We start from the raw sequence: 15,622 nt of genomic DNA on the forward strand, positions 1-15,622 counted from the left end.
CAAAAAATATGACCGCAATTCAATGAGGTTGGGACATCACATAAAAAATAAGAGCGTACAACAATGTGCAAGTTTAATTGAAAACAAGATATTGAAAAAATTTTGATAAATGTCCTGACAATACATCAATAGTAGTCATTTTAGAGCTACAATATTATTAAAAGAATACAAAATGATAAATGGAGCAAATCACTACTTTTTCCCCAGTAATTTTGCTCTTTTTTTTCTTCTCTGTGATAACAGCAGACACGGCAAAACATTTTTAAAGCCTTTTTATTTTATTTTTTTACAATTATTTTCCCCACCACAAATGACAAGCTTATCCACAGTGTGGACTGTCCAACAATGGAAGCAAACTGTCACCGGGAAACAAAACAATAAATACCTCAACTATGCCAATCTTAAGAAATATATACACATAGAAAATAGAACTTTGGAGAGAAACTGCGTAATATTGATTAGACCGGGAAGATGTTTTGAAACAAAAGTTGCCCCGTGCCCGCCCCCCCAAAGCCAAAGTTTCTTTGGCAAAGTGCTACATTAAAAAGATATTACAAACGTACGCATCTACGACGTTACAGCTGATTGCATATGATCGTACACCCCGAAATGCTTTATTTGTTCTGTTTTGCACACGGAACCGACGTTTGGGCTGAAAATCAGGAACACATTCCTCCATAAGACTTAAAAGGTGAAGTCCGTTTGTTTGGCACAAACGGGTCGGGAAGACAGACGGGGCCACAAAAATGTAACCAGGTCTTACCTGCAAGTATTCTGCGAGCACCTCGCCAATGTCAACAAAAAATATATTTAAGTTTTCAATGTGGATAAATTAAGACTGGCCAATGACTTAGTGGAGTCAAAAAAGTGGCGTGACAATAGCCAAACGCGACATTGTAACAGTTTCATTGGCTCACACGATCCTTTATTGATGTCGACCATCTGATGACTTCTCATATATTGACCACTGACCCTTGACGTTGATAAATCGAACTGGCCAACAAATTCAAATGAACCAGAATGACTGACGCCTTACGGAATTCTTTTAAGTACTTGTAAAAAAAATAAAAATAAAAAGTTGGTTGAAACTCACATCCCTGTCGATGAAGCGGAGCGGTCGGCGACATGTTTTGTCCCAACGTGGCCGTCACAAAGTTGTCCCAAAGCTACTTTGAAACCAATGCAATGGGGGGTGTTAACAAATCTTGTTTCTTACTCGACACCCTCTCATTGATGGTGTCAAGAAAAAGGAAGCAGGAAGGGGGGGTCAGGTAAAAGCTGGCATGTGACAACTTGCTTTCAAGCGAATTAATTCGCAGTCTAACAGGGGAAAAAAAGAGCCTTGATCCTTAAGGTATTAGGAAATGGCAGGTGGGGGAGGGGCTGTCGAGGTGGGCTCACTCCTCATCCGAGCTGCTGGCGACGTCCAGAGAGTAAAGCATGAAGGCCAAGTCGGGGCGGGCCGGAACCGAGGGATTCCCCGGCTTCACCATCTCGAAGCCCATGTAGTGGAACGTCTTGACAATGGACACTGGCAGTGAAAAACAACACCTTGAGTTTTATGGAAATGTATCAGTGATTATTTTTTTTGGGTTGGAATGTCTTATTTTTATTTATTCATTTTTTTGGCCGGCAAGTGTCCAATTGGTGGCCGAGCCAACAATTGTAACGAGCTTGTTACGGTGCACAGAATCAAAAAATAAATCTTACGTCGATCCTCTCGCCCTTTGCAGAACCACAGGAAGACCGAGTTCACCTTCAGCTTCTCCTCTGCAAACTCCAGCAAAGCGGTGAGCCTGAAAACACAAGTCCGTCAGTGGATGGCGGACTAGGGGTGAGGGGAGGGGGTGAGCGATGCCGATGACGCAGTCTTCTCCTTTTACATAAGAGCTGCGAGCGCTTTATATAATATTGCGGTGGCACAGCCGACGTCCGATTGGCCGCGGCGGATGTGCATGTGCTCACAAACTTTTGACAGCAAGTCCCTGCCTCACCCTTCTTTGCTCCCCTCGGCCAGCGGCCCGGCAGGAATCTCCAGGAAGAGGCTACCTTCCGACAGCACCGTATCCCAAGAGGCCAAGCGGCGCTCGCTCAGCTGGTAGCGGAAGCGCAACGGCGAGGGGTTCCCATTCAGCTCCACTGCCTGCGTCACCGTCAACTTATCATCCTGCGGGCGTAAGAGGCGCCTTCCGTCAGACGAGGCTCACGGCAGAGTCACTCGCTAGGCGGCTAAAGTGCTAGCTGCTGGGCTAGGTGATTGCGAACTGTTGCTGCTGTTTTGGTTAGCAATAGAGTTCATATGGGCACACTGGGCATGTTGAGTTAGTGGAAAAATATTCACAGCTGAGTGCAAAACTGCATTCAGATGATGCCTATTCAAGTTCAAGTTCAAGTTTACTTTATTGTCAAAAATCCTATGTAACAGGGTTACCACAGAAGTTTGAAATTGCGTTTGACCAGTCTCCAATGTGCAGTTTAACTAAAAACATTTAAATAAGACATTGACATAAATCTCTTTCTTTCTCACACACACATACACACAACACACACACGCACACAGCTAACTTACTCATACTGAATTTACAATTTCTTTCTCTGACATATTCATTCACAACATAAACACAGACAATGCACACTTACACATTGCAGTCATTCAAACACTAACATGCTGATAAACATGTGCAATACTATACAATAAAATACTCTCTCTCACATTCACACACACGCACACACACACACGGTGTGTAATAAGAGTATTGACAATACAGACCCACACACACACACACATACATACACAGCAGCAGAAGTACAATCAGTGGTCATAGAAGTAAAGTGAAAAAGTGTAAATCTGTATATAAGGTGCACGAGTAAAGTGCCAAGTGGCATGGTGACTTTGGAATGTTCAAGTGGTTTTCCTCAGTGTGTTCATGAGTCTGATGGCTTGAGGAAAGAAGCTGTTAGTCTGCTTGTGCGGCACCGCAGGTTTTTTGTGTGTGTGTATTTCAAGATGACGGTGATGAAGCCAATAAGCTCCATGCGAAAGACAATGAGTTGGTTATGGCTGGTTCCCCCGGCGGGCAGAGTCACATGTGCGGCCTACGACACACGCATGCTAATAACACAGCAGCTTGTGTTTGCTTATGCCTGAAATTGATGAAATTTAGCTTGAATGATTTAAGTCAAGCACAAAATTGTGTGCAGATGAAGATAAGAGAACATTACGATGTCCTCAACCCTAAAAAAAAAAAAAAAATACTACAGAAAGTCCAATTCTTTTACTTGTACAATTTTTAATTGGAGAAAAGTCATCATGTCATTTTGTGAACACATGTGTGGCTTCTTCTTAAGAAAACTCATTTTGGTGTTCAGTGAGACAAAATTTGAAGGACACAAACTTAAAAAAAAAAAAAAAAAAAAAAAAAAACACACAACTACCCTCACATGTATACAAAAAGGGATTTTATATTTCTACATTTCATTACAAGGTAAAAAAAAAGCGTATGAAATGTTTGACTCTCGCTCACCTTATGTAGAAGCACGTCATCAAGAGCGTGATCCCTGAAAGTCCCTCGCCCACCCGGGATCTTCAGCTGTGGGTGAGGGGCATCAGGAGCACCACTGAGGCCCTGGGGGAGGAGGAACGGAGCCTGGAAGCCGCAAGCCCAATAACCACGAACTGCACAGAAAAAACGCGCCGGTGAGTTGCGTTTGAGGGAACACGTATGCTTGTTTAAATTTTCCTTTATGAGTGGATGGGCAGCGGTTTCCTGAATTGAAAAGAATCTGTCCATTTGATACAATATCTGACTTTCTTTCTCCTCAGCCTTTTATTTGTTGTCCCAGTGTATGCAAAAAGTGTGGCAGCAAAGCGGACAAGGAAATGAAAAAGAAACAATAATGAAATGAAAATGTCAAAGCTATTATTTTGACTCCAGGGCAAATGCGTGACAAGACGGCCCATTCGGTCTTTGTGCGAGCGTCCCATTCAAACATCTTTGACACTTGCAACTGTGTGCCACGTTTCCACAAGTAAATAAATCCATTCAATTCACTTCATTTTGTTAAAAAATAAAATTAAATTAAAAATAATACATAAAATTAAAGATAAAATAATTATATATGAATGAAGAAATAAAAATCAAGCTCGACCTTGGATAGTAACAAAAAAGCACATTCCTCAAAAAAATGGCGCGTAGTTCCGCCCCCTGACAATGAACGCGATGCTGGGTGGCAATGCGTTGCGAAAGAAAATTGCGAAAGTGCCAAAATGCCGTGCTTTGACATCAGCACAAATCCAGACCGAAACTATAACAAATTTTGGGCTCAACTTCAAATTCGGGTCCGGTCAGTTGAATACATATCGCTATGCAGACGACATCAGTGATTAGAGGCAGAACTTCCCAACCAGCACATGATGGATGGCATGGCAAGACTCCTCCGCAAATAGCCCACCGGGGGTTTCTGCCAGCACTCCTCTTGACTTGCCACGGCCTTAGGTGACACGAGACAAGACTCATTCATGTCCAAGCGGGTCAAGCAGGGGAGCCGGCGACCCAATTGCGAAGCCATCCAACCAAACTTTGTTTGCTAGCAAATGTTGACATAGACGTCACGTGCGGCATATTTGTTTTTCTGCCCATGACGACCAGCGCAGCTCCCATTCTGGCCCGACTCGGTGGTAAAAAAAAAAAAAAAAAAAAAAGTGAGAAGCGCCGGACCAGCGCTTGCCATCGCAAGTCACGATAAGAATCACAGGAGGAGAAACAGATGGGCAGGACACAGATGAAGGAAACGATTAAGACTCAGCTACCACCGAGAGCTGCTTGTCTTTTTTTTTCTCCTCCATTGCGCTGCCAGAACCCAATGGACGCGCCAGCTTGTTGTGAAAGGAGACACTGTGACATTTCAATCGGACCCCCTTCCCCGAACAAAATAGTCGCCCTGGTCAACCTAAAAACTGAATCTAGGTTATGTTTTGAAGAAGGTCAAGCAACGCTGGTGGCGAAGACATTCAGAGACGTTGAGAAGCGTTGCCCTTCCTTGCGCCGTTTGGACCAGAATCGGACGATTGGTTTGAAAGGACAACAAAGGAAGGAATGAACGTTGAGGTGTTTGGAGGACAGCCAAGAGACACGTGGGGAACAAAACATCCCTGGCTGGAGAAGAGCGGAAAGCCTTCCAACGGCACAATGGGATAGAGAGAGGTGAGTGGAAGTCGTACGCTGGGCCGTCGAGGGCGAGGATGCCGCCTTTCGACTCATTTGCATTTCGGCAAATCTGCATTTGAAGAAAATTGGAGCAACAAGTTGAAAAATCATCTTGCGGACAAGCCAAGTGTCAAATAGCTTGATTATTTTTTTCTTGTGCTTTTCTGAGCACATCTGGCTTTGAGCAATTTCCATGGCAGCTTCTCCAACACCAACTGTCAATGTTTGACCTAAGCAAGTTTGGCCGTGTTGAAAGTGCAGATAAGAAAAAGCTTGATCGCGTCGCGAGTGCCCACCATCCTGAACCCTGAACGCGAGTCAAATAACCAAAAGTAGCCCAAAACAACAAAACATTGACTTCTTCTCTGGCGGCTTAATTTCTTCTACACATTGACCCAAAGTGAATCAAGTCAAAACAAGGCTTGGCCCCGCCCACCTCAAAGTCATCCGCCGACATTGTTTTTGCTTTCGGTCTAATCTGAAACTACTAGACTCCACACATTAAGCAAGACAGTAAAAACAAAAGCGTGTGCACAACATGGCAGGGCGTGTCTGAAAGCACCGTGGCGGCCAGCCAGCGCATTACAAAACAAAACCCAGCACATGGACCGAGAACACAACACGTGAGTCGCGCTTGAAACTTTACAAGAATGTCTTTGAAGAACCATAAGGTGAGTTTGTTTGTGAACAAACGGGCCATTGCAAAAAAAAAATATTTTGACATTAAAAGCCTTCTCAATATGAACGGAAAAAGACTCAGTATAAACTACTCTGTGTCTCGAGATACAACAACTGATTTGAATGAGAAAATCAGTTTGGATTCAAAGCATGTACAGAATCGAATCAAACGCTTCACTTTGAAATTGATGGGAGACTCAAATGATGCTTTATTGGCGTAAGAGACTGGAGCACTGACAAGTTCACAAGAACATCATTACATCATCCTTCTTCAAACTCAGCCGTACCATAATGGATTCGGAATTCCACCGTATCGAACCAGATCCAATGATTCCAAAGCGCTCCGCAATCGTATCAAGCCGCTTTGAAAATGGCTGGCAGCCAAAACGTTAACCTCTACATGGATAGGCCGAATTAGGACGTTGGCATGTGGCCCAGAAGCACTTAACATCTAGTGTGACGCATTCAAGCTCGCCCCAAGCCCAAGCGAGGCCTCAAGCCAAAGCCGGCACGCTCGGATGCTTTGGGCTCGGTGGATGGAAATTTTGAGCCCCGCCGTGCATAACAAGACGCTTCGGCGTGGAGTCCGTGACTATGCTTATACGTCCGGACCATTGAGGGTCAAGCGAAAAACTAAAGCAGTTTTGCCCACCTGGAATTTCCCAAAAATATTTGCCTTGAGTCGCTTAAACACAACACCATGATGCAACCACAGTAGCATTCAATCAATGACAACGTTTGCATCCAATTACAACTGGCACTCAACATTTCAAAGCCAAGCCGAAGAAGACAATTACAATTTGCACCATTGTGCTTGAGGGAAGACATGCCAACCAGCCGCAATCATAAAAGTGAATATAAAACAAACTGAAGCATTTCACCAAACCACAAAACCAATTAAAGTCTGCGAGCTTGATGCTGACAAATAGCAAAGGCAGGCAGCGTGACAATTAAATTGGGGAACTATACAACTTTTTCTTTTGAATTATGAAGAGTTTTGTCTTTTGATAACTTTTACTTGACTTTGATCCCATCTCATTTCAATACTACACCATTCATTTGGAATCACTCAAACTTTACAGTATCATGATGACGATACAACAGATTTGGAGAAGCAAGCTTTTCCCCATTCATGGCCTTAGTGAATTATTTTTTTCGGCCAAAATTTTTTTTTCCAGTACGAAAACTATGCAACATGGAAAAGTATATTTACACAACAGACAGTTCGCCAGTTCTGTTGATTTGCATAACACTACATTGGAATTGCAATTTGGGTGACGTAGTATATTCTCCATGTTTGTCAAGGCCAAAGGTCATCACTGTATTAAATCATACGATCAATGAATAAGAGTGTCGTGCATTAAAAACAAAAGTTCGTATGCGTGAAGGGAAAAGGTCTTCATGGAGACACGATGGAACATTCCAGGTACTCGACATGAAGAGGAAGTCGCGACATGTTTCCAAACATTACACAGCAAGCATGTCAGTCCAAACATTACACAGCAAGCATGTCAGTCTAGGTTTGTTTTTAAGTTTTGTTTTTTTCTAGGAGGCGCGGGGTCACTGGAGAAAAGCTTTGCCTCGGAATGCGGTCAAAATGACAAAAAGTGAACCAGTTCTTAACATTATTATTAGCACGAGTCACTTCCTACCTTTTGTCTGCGTTCAACATGACAGCCTCGACAACAGCTTTTTACGGTCCTTGTTTTTTTGAAGGAATAAAAAAGTTTTATGGGAAGCAAAAAGGTTAGGCATAAAAACTCTGCGTTCGACGAACTCCAACGAGTTTTATCCGTGTGCTTCAGTTTTGTTTTGGTCAAGGCGGAAACGGAATCAGCATAAATTAGCTACAGCCAACAAACTGCTAAAACAGCGCTTGCGCTATTTATATAAAGAAGACGCCGCGGTGCATTGTGGGTGAGTCCGCCCCCTCCCAAGCCTCATCAGGCCATCTCATAAACAAAAGGCTGAAAACTTCAAACAACACTATTAAAAAGTTGTTTTTACATTTTATGAAAATATTCTTTATTTATTCGCATGTTACGTCAATTAAAATTAAGGGTTACTCACGAGGGCGGCTGTAGGCAAACTTTAGTGCATTTTCTTTCTTCATTAATGAACAGATTCTGTTGATAAAATCGTTCATTCTGATAATAAAATATTTTTTTTCTCATTCTTATGGTATTATTCATAATTAATCGTTTCCATCTCACTGTCTTCTATCTTATTCTGTCTCACCAACCACCTGGATGTCCTCCCTTAGCTTCTTTTTGGCCTAATACGTACTTGCATTCATAACATACTAGAGCAGGAGTCACCAACACGTTGCACGCGGGCACCAGGTCGCCCGTGAGGACCGCACGAGTCGCCCGAAGGACTGTTCTAAAATTTAATTTAAATTTATTTTACAGTCAATCCTCGATTTTCGAACGTCTTGGTTCTCGAACAAATTGGAATTCTAACAAAAAAATTGAGGTTATTTGCTTCGGTTGTCGAACAAAATTCGGAGGTTGAACCTTGCGAGATGAGCCGGGAGGACCCGAGAAAACCCGACCGCGCGGCCCGGATGCCGACTGACTCCGTTGTTATTGTATTTTCGTTACTTTGAGGATTGTATTAACCCCTGATCATGCCTCCAAAGAAAGCAAGTGGGAGCAGTAAAGCCATCCTAAAACACAAAGACCCTCTTAAAGCAATGCGACAGTGAGCGCCCGGCGCCCTGCGGTTGCGCGATTGGACCAAATTAAGCTCCCTGCGCACTTAGATCGACTTTAATTTTGAAAACTACATCAGAACTTTAAAAATATTTTCTAAATTTCAGCGACCGCCACAATAATGCGACCAGCGCGGTGCAGTTGCGCGGTGGGCGACACGTTACGGTTGCGCGTTCGGCGGTGCGCTGCAGTTGCGCAATCGAACAAATATGCGCAAATGAAAAAAATGCTTAAAAAAGGCGGGGGTTTTTTTTGTCTTGAAACGGATTAAAATTTTTTCCATTATTTGTAATGGGAAAAATAGATTCGGAATTCGACCGATTCGCTTCTCGAACCGCCTTCTGGAACGGATTGTGGTCAAAAACCAAGGTTTGACTGTAGTTTTGCTATTCTTGTTAAAATCACACTTACATGTGAACTGGAAATGACAATAATAACACAGTGAAAGCCAAATTGAGCAAATTGGCTATTTCAGAAGTCTGTGTCAAATTGGTAGCCCTTTGCCTTAATCAGTACCCAGGAAGTAGCTCTCGGTTTAAGAAAGGTTGGTGACCCTTGTTTTAGAGTATTTTTCTTCTTGCTGTTCACTTTGCCCGAGGGACTGACCTACATCTCCGCAGCTTTTTTCCACCCTAAATCTTTGCTCTTCGGGATTAGTTTACCATCTGATAAAGGTGTTGCGTCTACAAACCCTCAACTAGTTTTATTTAGCAACATCTGTAGCTTTAAATTAAAGCAGAGTTGGATCATCGTCTGGTTTTCTATTTTGAAATGTTATGCCATCATGGGATGATACACATCCTCAAAACGAGAACAGAATCCCTTTTCAGCTCAAGACGTCCTCTTTGAAATTGTCCAGGGGCCCAAACAAGTGAACATAGCAGCGGCGTTATGTAAAGTGGAATGGAAAAGAGTGCTTGTGCCAAGCAGATTACCCAATCAGTAATAAGATAGCGGGCCGGGCTACTTGATCCTGGCACGTTAGCTGCTTGCCTGACGAAGGCGGCTGGTGATGGCAAGCGTGGCGGATCAGGGTGGGGGGTGGCGCATTTCACAGTTACTCAGCAATATTACAGAGCCCCTCCCCCATTTAGTAGTTTAGTTTCTATTTTATTACTGGTTTATAGTACCCCCTCAGCATATTGATTGGTAACACCGAGCGAGGCCAAGGTCTCTAATAATGTCAGGAAATGTTGGCCCAGTAACCTCATTTGTGCTGGATTTTGGTCATTAACATGACACTGGATGATTGTTTTCTCGTCGCAAGCTCAAAGCACGAGGGATCAAAATAAACAGAGAGGCCCACTGGAGAGCTGTCAGCAATCAATTTGGAGTTGCTGCAATATTGTCGGTGATGGATCAGCTGCAGGGCCGCCGTCAAATGCTTCAATTGTTAACCTAAAGGGGTCAGAATACAATACAAATATTCAAGTAGAATTTTCCTATTCTATATCTATTTTGTAAGCGAGACACGCTAGATCCAAGTGTGAATGACAAAGACCCAAAGACACAAAGGCACAGGACGTAACGTGAACTTTGTTTACTCAATTGTATACGCAGTACACAATATGCACATGGACATTTGAGCTTTGCATTCTGAAACAAAACAGATTGTTGATCACACAAGTGTCCCAGAAAATAAATAGCGCTTCTCCGTGAGGTCACGCCACCCTCCCGTGATGTTCTCGCTATCGGTTCTTTTGTTTCCAAGTAGCGGGTCAGCAGTGTCGCGCTCAAATGATGACAAGAAAGACGAGATACGAACTCACCTGCCGGAGGGAGATGAGCAGCTAATCTCTTAGCATCTTGCACATTTTGTCTGCGGGAGTGGCAACGGAGCTGCTCTTTCCAAAACGGTCTCGCCCTTTAGCACTTTTGCCTTATGTAAGAGTTCCAAGTCAAACAGGGGCTCGCTCAACCGTCCACAAAAGTCAAAGATGACACAAGTACTCGCACTCTGAACTTAACATAAGTAGAACGTAAAGAATTAAACCGTTTGATGATTACGTGATCGTTCCGGTATGCATAACTCGGCCACCGGGAGGCAGTGCAACACACAGGTACAAACAAAGAAGACTCACAAATATTTGAAGTGACTGACACCAGCGACATTCGTTAGCCCATTCGTGTCATTTTGCATAATTTGTTAGCATTAAGCTAAGTGGATTTGATCTGAGGCAAAGCTATGTGGTTGTTTTCAAATCCCAACATGTAGTTTGTTTTGTTAGCAGGAAATATTCAATCGCTCATCAGCATGCTTGAGTAGTGTTTTTTCACAATGGGGGGGATGATGTAAATCTGCCCAATGGTGAGACGAAAGGCAGCGTCCTCCATGTTGTGTGCTTCAAAGGAATCCACTGAGGGATGACAGTGGGTGATTTATTGATGAGAATAGGAAGGAATAAAAAAGGCAAGTCATGTTCTTCAATTATTCAAGCACAAGCCATTACTGCTGGCGTGAGGCCACTGAATACAGTGCGGAAGCTGGGCAAGGTCAAAAGTCACAATGGTGACAAAGGGTTTGAAATAATTTTTAATACCACAACATGGTCTCTGTACAACACACAAGGACTTGGCATGAAGCCTTCAGCCCAAAAAAACTGGGTCGTTTGGCATAAAAGAGCATTTGAGAGCGGAAGCGGACGACGTTTCCCGCCTTATCATGGAAATTTGTGACCTCGAAGTCCGCACAAGCGTGTGAGAAAAGCTTCGCCGGTTCCCACGCAAGACAATGGCCCGGCCCAGCGGGAGCAAACCGAAATTAGCTATCGCTAATGCTAAGGAAGGCCGGCAGATTGTGGGAACCGCCCCGAGGCTCCTTCCAGGGAAAAAAGTGAGCGAGTGCCCGGCGAAGGAGGCCGAGAGGAAGCGTGAGAACAATGACGAAGCGGCGCGGCCGCCGTCGAGGCCGCCGTCGAGGCCTTTGGAGTAAAAGCGCGCTTTCCCAAAGTCATTGACAAAACAACAAGGCCCGGTTCCCACGCTGACCTTTCCCACGCTGCTCCGCCCTGAGTATTGTACTTTTCTATTCTCTTGTCAGGTCGTTTTCCTGCAACTGATTGTCTTAGCTTATCTTTGTGGACGTGACCACTTTTTTCTTTTGCAACTCCAGAGACGCCTTTTGACAAGTGCATAAAGCTGCTTGAGCGACGACAGCACAGGTGAACAACCATGTCATTTGTAAGGACAGAATGTTCCAAAAGAATTTGCATGGCCAAGCGTAAATGACAGATTAAGTCGGCGAGCGGTGCGTCGTGCTGGGATGCGTCGGCGGTTGCTTGTTTGCCGTGATTCTCTGCAATGTTCCCTTTAATCCACGTGACAAAGACTCATGCACAAAGCTATGTCAGATATGTCCGGCCCGACAACACTGTTTCAGTGCACAGTCCTCCCAATCGCCGCAGTCTAAACAAGCGAGGCTTTAAGAGATTCCCGGGAATTCTTTCCATATTTTTTCCCCGTCCCGGTGAGTCAGTGGATGCCTGACCGGATTTGGCCAAAACACCGTAGCGCACTTCCTGGCACAACGGCTGCAAAAGCCATCAGAAGAATTTAGGCCAACGGCAGTGACTTTAGTTGTGATTTCCAAAAAAATTTCTGATTTTCATGAGAACAAATGAGATGGTCACATGTGTGCCAATGACAATAAAGATCTATTCTATTCTATTTATTAAGCTGCAGCAAGATTTGTCACAGAGGATAAAGAATACATGCATGCGACTGTTATATAGGCAGACGGGTCAGATCTGACATGTGTGACGTAAAATAAGACAAAGACAGGAAGCTGAGGCAAACACTTGACAGATTTGTTTCCACTAGTGGATGCTTTGATTGGGACTAATAAGTTGCCCGAACTGTCACAATAAAAATGTTTATATGAAGACAGGAGAGCTTAGAATGCTAATGCGGCGGGCATGTGTGTGTGTGTGTGTGTGTGTGTGTGTGTATATAACAGATGCTGTTGCCGGGCAGAATTGCTCAGAATTTACAGCATTCTGCAAGCTGCAAACTAGCAGGTTGCAATAATTATGCCTAAATACTGCCTCCTGGTGGCTGCATCGGAAACCGGACATTGCAAAGCTATTCGTAGGACAATGACTTCCCCCAGGTGGTCATCGAGACAATTACACAAGAAAATTCACAAAAATTTAATTAACAAAATCTTGAAGCTTTATTTGAAGGAGTTCCTTCTTTTCCCCCCAAAAAAATTCAAAGGGGGAAAAAAAAAAAGATTGACCAGTGCACCTTGGAATGCTTGATGGTGTGGCCGGGCCTCTGGCAGCGGCGATGGCGGTCCTTCGAGGGCCCAACAAGCGTTCGTCTCCTCCACCACGCGATCAAATCCCCTGACGGTTCCTCTTACTCCTTGCCGATGGCGTAGGGCTCGTCCACTTTGATGACGCCGCAATCTTTGATGACCACGTCTTTCAGGGGCTTGTCGTGACTGTCCGTCTTTGTGTTCTCGATCTTTTTCACAACGTCCTAAATGACAACAACAATGAATAAAGTTTCACATCAAATTGCTCAGATCATTGTTTCATTCATTGAGTCTCAAAGATATCTGAGGAACACTTTTACAAAGTCATGTGACATTCTGCCGTCATGGGTTCACTGGCAGCCCAATTACAATGGATATTTGACGTCTTTAGCCGTTGATGGCGGAAAATGACAAAAAAAAAAAAAAGAACCGAGTAAGAAGAAAAGCTCACCATTCCCTCCAGCACTTTTCCGAAGACGACGTGTTTGCCGTCGAGCCAGGTGGTCTTGACGGTGGTGATGAAGAACTGCGAACCGTTGGTGTCCTTGCCCGCGTTGGCCATGCTGAGCCAGCCGGGGCCGTGATGCTTCAGCTTGAAGTTCTCGTCAGCGAAGCGATCGCCGTAAATGCTCTTGCCTTGGCACAAGAAGACAACACACGTGGATGATTAGCGTGCGCCACCGCAGTCACCGTTATGGCGAGGCCGGCCGGCGTCTTACCTCCCGTTCCGTCTCCCTTGGTGAAGTCTCCTCCCTGGATCATGAAATTCGAGATGACGCGATGGAATTTGCTGCCCTTGTAGCCGAAGCCTTTCTGCAAAACGGTTGATAAAATAACAAAACAAATCAGTCTCCCCTCTGATGATTTCATGGCACGGCAGCTTTTTACCCCTCCTGTTGCCAAGGCCACAAAGTTGTCAACCGTCTTGGGGACTGTCTTGCCGAACACCCCGATGACGATCCTTCCGGCATCCTCCTCTCCAATTTGCATATCAAAGTACACCTGAAATTCAAAATATTATTATATAAGCAATCACAAAAAAGATTCTTTAAGGCTAGCACTACATTGTCCTACAACATTCCGGGCTCAAAGTTACAGTGGCGGTCCCGAAGAGCAAAGGGACTACACATACGCCTGCCAAGACACCGGCCGGGTGTGTGTTTGAGACAATACCTCGAAGGTTCATAATCATGACTAAATTTCATTGGCCCTTCCGAAGCATTTAAGGTGTGACAAGCTCGCGGACTTTGGGAGATAAAATTAAATGGTGACCTCGCTTCAACAGAACACACAGACTTGGGTCCTGGGCGTAAAAACAGTCTAGTCTAGCGTGTTTGGAGGGCGTGTTGCACTCACATGAAGCAGCCTCGCCCCTGATAATTTGGTGACACAAAATAATCTGTGGTCCACATAAAAACAGCGCACCGACATTTTCCTGCCAGGGCAATGGACTGAATTTTGTAGACGTGCGATGCCTGACTGGGCATTTCCACCGCGCCTTCCAGTACTTGCTTTTGTGCTTATTAAGGTGACAAAAAGCAAAAATATTAATTGTTTTGCCAGACATGTTTCTTTTAGCTCATTTTTGATCAGAAACCACTGGTGAAGTCAACTAACTGATGACTAAAGAACAGATGTAGTTTGGGGGGGAAATTTTTTTTTTAAAAAAATCACTTTTGTATGGTGCAATGTCCTCCGGATAAGCGGAAGAAGATGGCTGGATGGAGCAGTGCTTAAATTGTCACAAATTTTTGGTGAGGTTTTAAAGATCAGTCAAATGGATTTAACGGCTGGCAGTAAATAAATTGTAAAAATGCCAACTTTTTTTAACGTAAAAGTTCTGCATTTCGTTAAGTTTTATATTCTAATAACAAACTCGCTGCATCACACCTATGGCCGAGTGCCCCCTCAAAGAATTGGTTGGAATTATTTTCTATTCTGATCATGGGATAGGAGATGGGTTTGAAATGTTTTCAAGCTTCCAGGTGGGCGAAATGACCTTTCAGACTAAAACAAAGGCGTGTGTGTAAGCGTGTGTGCGTCTGCTATATCGCTAGCACTGGCTAGCCAAAAATCCTAAAATTGACACAATGGAAAAAATAACCTCCGTTACAAAAATCAATGTACTGTAAAGGAATTCGACGGTAAGTTCAATAATACACGCGGTTTAGCAATCAGGCGCATGTTCTAAATTTTTCAAATGGAACCCGAGAATGGCAAACATCAGATTGATGTTCGCCGGAGGCGAGCGAGTTGGTTTGGGAATGACGTGGCTTCGCAAGTCGTTAGCATTAGCTCCGATGCAGCATTCCGCCACTCCTTTCATTTCAGTCGTTCTTTGTCGAGATGAAGCGAACTCACTTTAGCGGTTACTTTTGGGCCCTTCTTCTTCTCGTCCGCCGACGAGCCACTGGGAAAGGCGAGAAAAAACACCGAGCCCACGATGATCGTGGCAGCTAAGATGAACTTCATCCTTCTCTCGAAGAGTCTAAGCATCAACGAAAAACAGAGCGGCCAGACAGTGAAGGGCAACCCTGGTAGCTTTATATTCTGAGAGCGCAGGCCGGGGAAAGGGGTACGATATCCGGGGTGGGGACTGCGTCGGAGAGGCCACTCAATTTTCCAAAGTGCAGCTGCGCGTGATGAAGTAGCGACGCGCAGCACTCTGATTCGTTAATTCTTCAGCCAATTGGATACAGACGCGTGAGCTGCATTTTAAGGGGTTTCACGCGTCCAAAGCAGTTATATTTTCTATTTCTATTTTA

At 44.2% G+C, this 15,622-nt stretch overlaps 2 protein-coding genes and 1 long non-coding RNA gene across 3 annotated transcripts; 1 reads left to right on the forward strand and 2 right to left on the reverse strand.

Moving 5' to 3' along the window:
- Nucleotides 1-257: 257 nt before the first annotated feature.
- Nucleotides 258-7,762, reverse strand: LOC125970694 (ornithine decarboxylase antizyme 2-like). Its single transcript, XM_049723268.1, is given in 6 exon segments — nt 258-1,531; nt 1,711-1,796; nt 1,995-2,167; nt 3,525-3,608; nt 3,610-3,676; nt 7,538-7,762. Coding segments are annotated over 6 exon segments (564 nt in total). The 5' UTR covers nt 7,558-7,762; the 3' UTR covers nt 258-1,397.
- LOC125970703 (uncharacterized) lies at nt 3,672-12,265 on the forward strand. The gene is made up of 2 exons (XR_007482238.2): nt 3,672-5,204; nt 11,712-12,265. It is a non-coding gene; the product is annotated as an uncharacterized lncRNA (long non-coding RNA).
- Nucleotides 12,266-12,746: 481 nt separating this feature from the next.
- On the reverse strand, nt 12,747-15,464 carry ppib (peptidylprolyl isomerase B (cyclophilin B)). The gene is made up of 5 exons (XM_049723267.2): nt 15,219-15,464; nt 13,746-13,859; nt 13,577-13,670; nt 13,309-13,493; nt 12,747-13,081 (listed from the first exon to the last, which is right to left on the reverse strand). Exons 1-5 carry the CDS (start codon nt 15,351-15,353, stop codon nt 12,959-12,961), a joined length of 651 nt encoding a protein of 216 aa, XP_049579224.1. The 5' UTR covers nt 15,354-15,464; the 3' UTR covers nt 12,747-12,958.
- Nucleotides 15,465-15,622: the final 158 nt, after the last annotated feature.

This window comes from Syngnathus scovelli, chromosome 6, assembly GCF_024217435.2.
Source record: "Syngnathus scovelli strain Florida chromosome 6, RoL_Ssco_1.2, whole genome shotgun sequence".
Lineage (NCBI taxonomy): Eukaryota > Metazoa > Chordata > Actinopteri > Syngnathiformes > Syngnathidae > Syngnathus > Syngnathus scovelli.

Bases quoted from the DNA above. Each gene is read 5' to 3' on its own strand.
- ppib (XM_049723267.2), bottom strand. From the start codon at position 15,353: ATGCTTAGACTCTTCGAGAGAAGGATGAAGTTCATCTTAGCTGCCACG. The intron at 13,860-15,218 runs GTGAGTTCGCTT...TTTGAATTTCAG, and splicing joins GCCCAAAAGTAACCGCTAAA to GTGTACTTTGATATGCAAAT. The intron at 13,494-13,576 runs GTAAGACGCCGG...TCTTGTGCCAAG, and splicing joins CAAGGGAGACGGAACGGGAG to GCAAGAGCATTTACGGCGAT.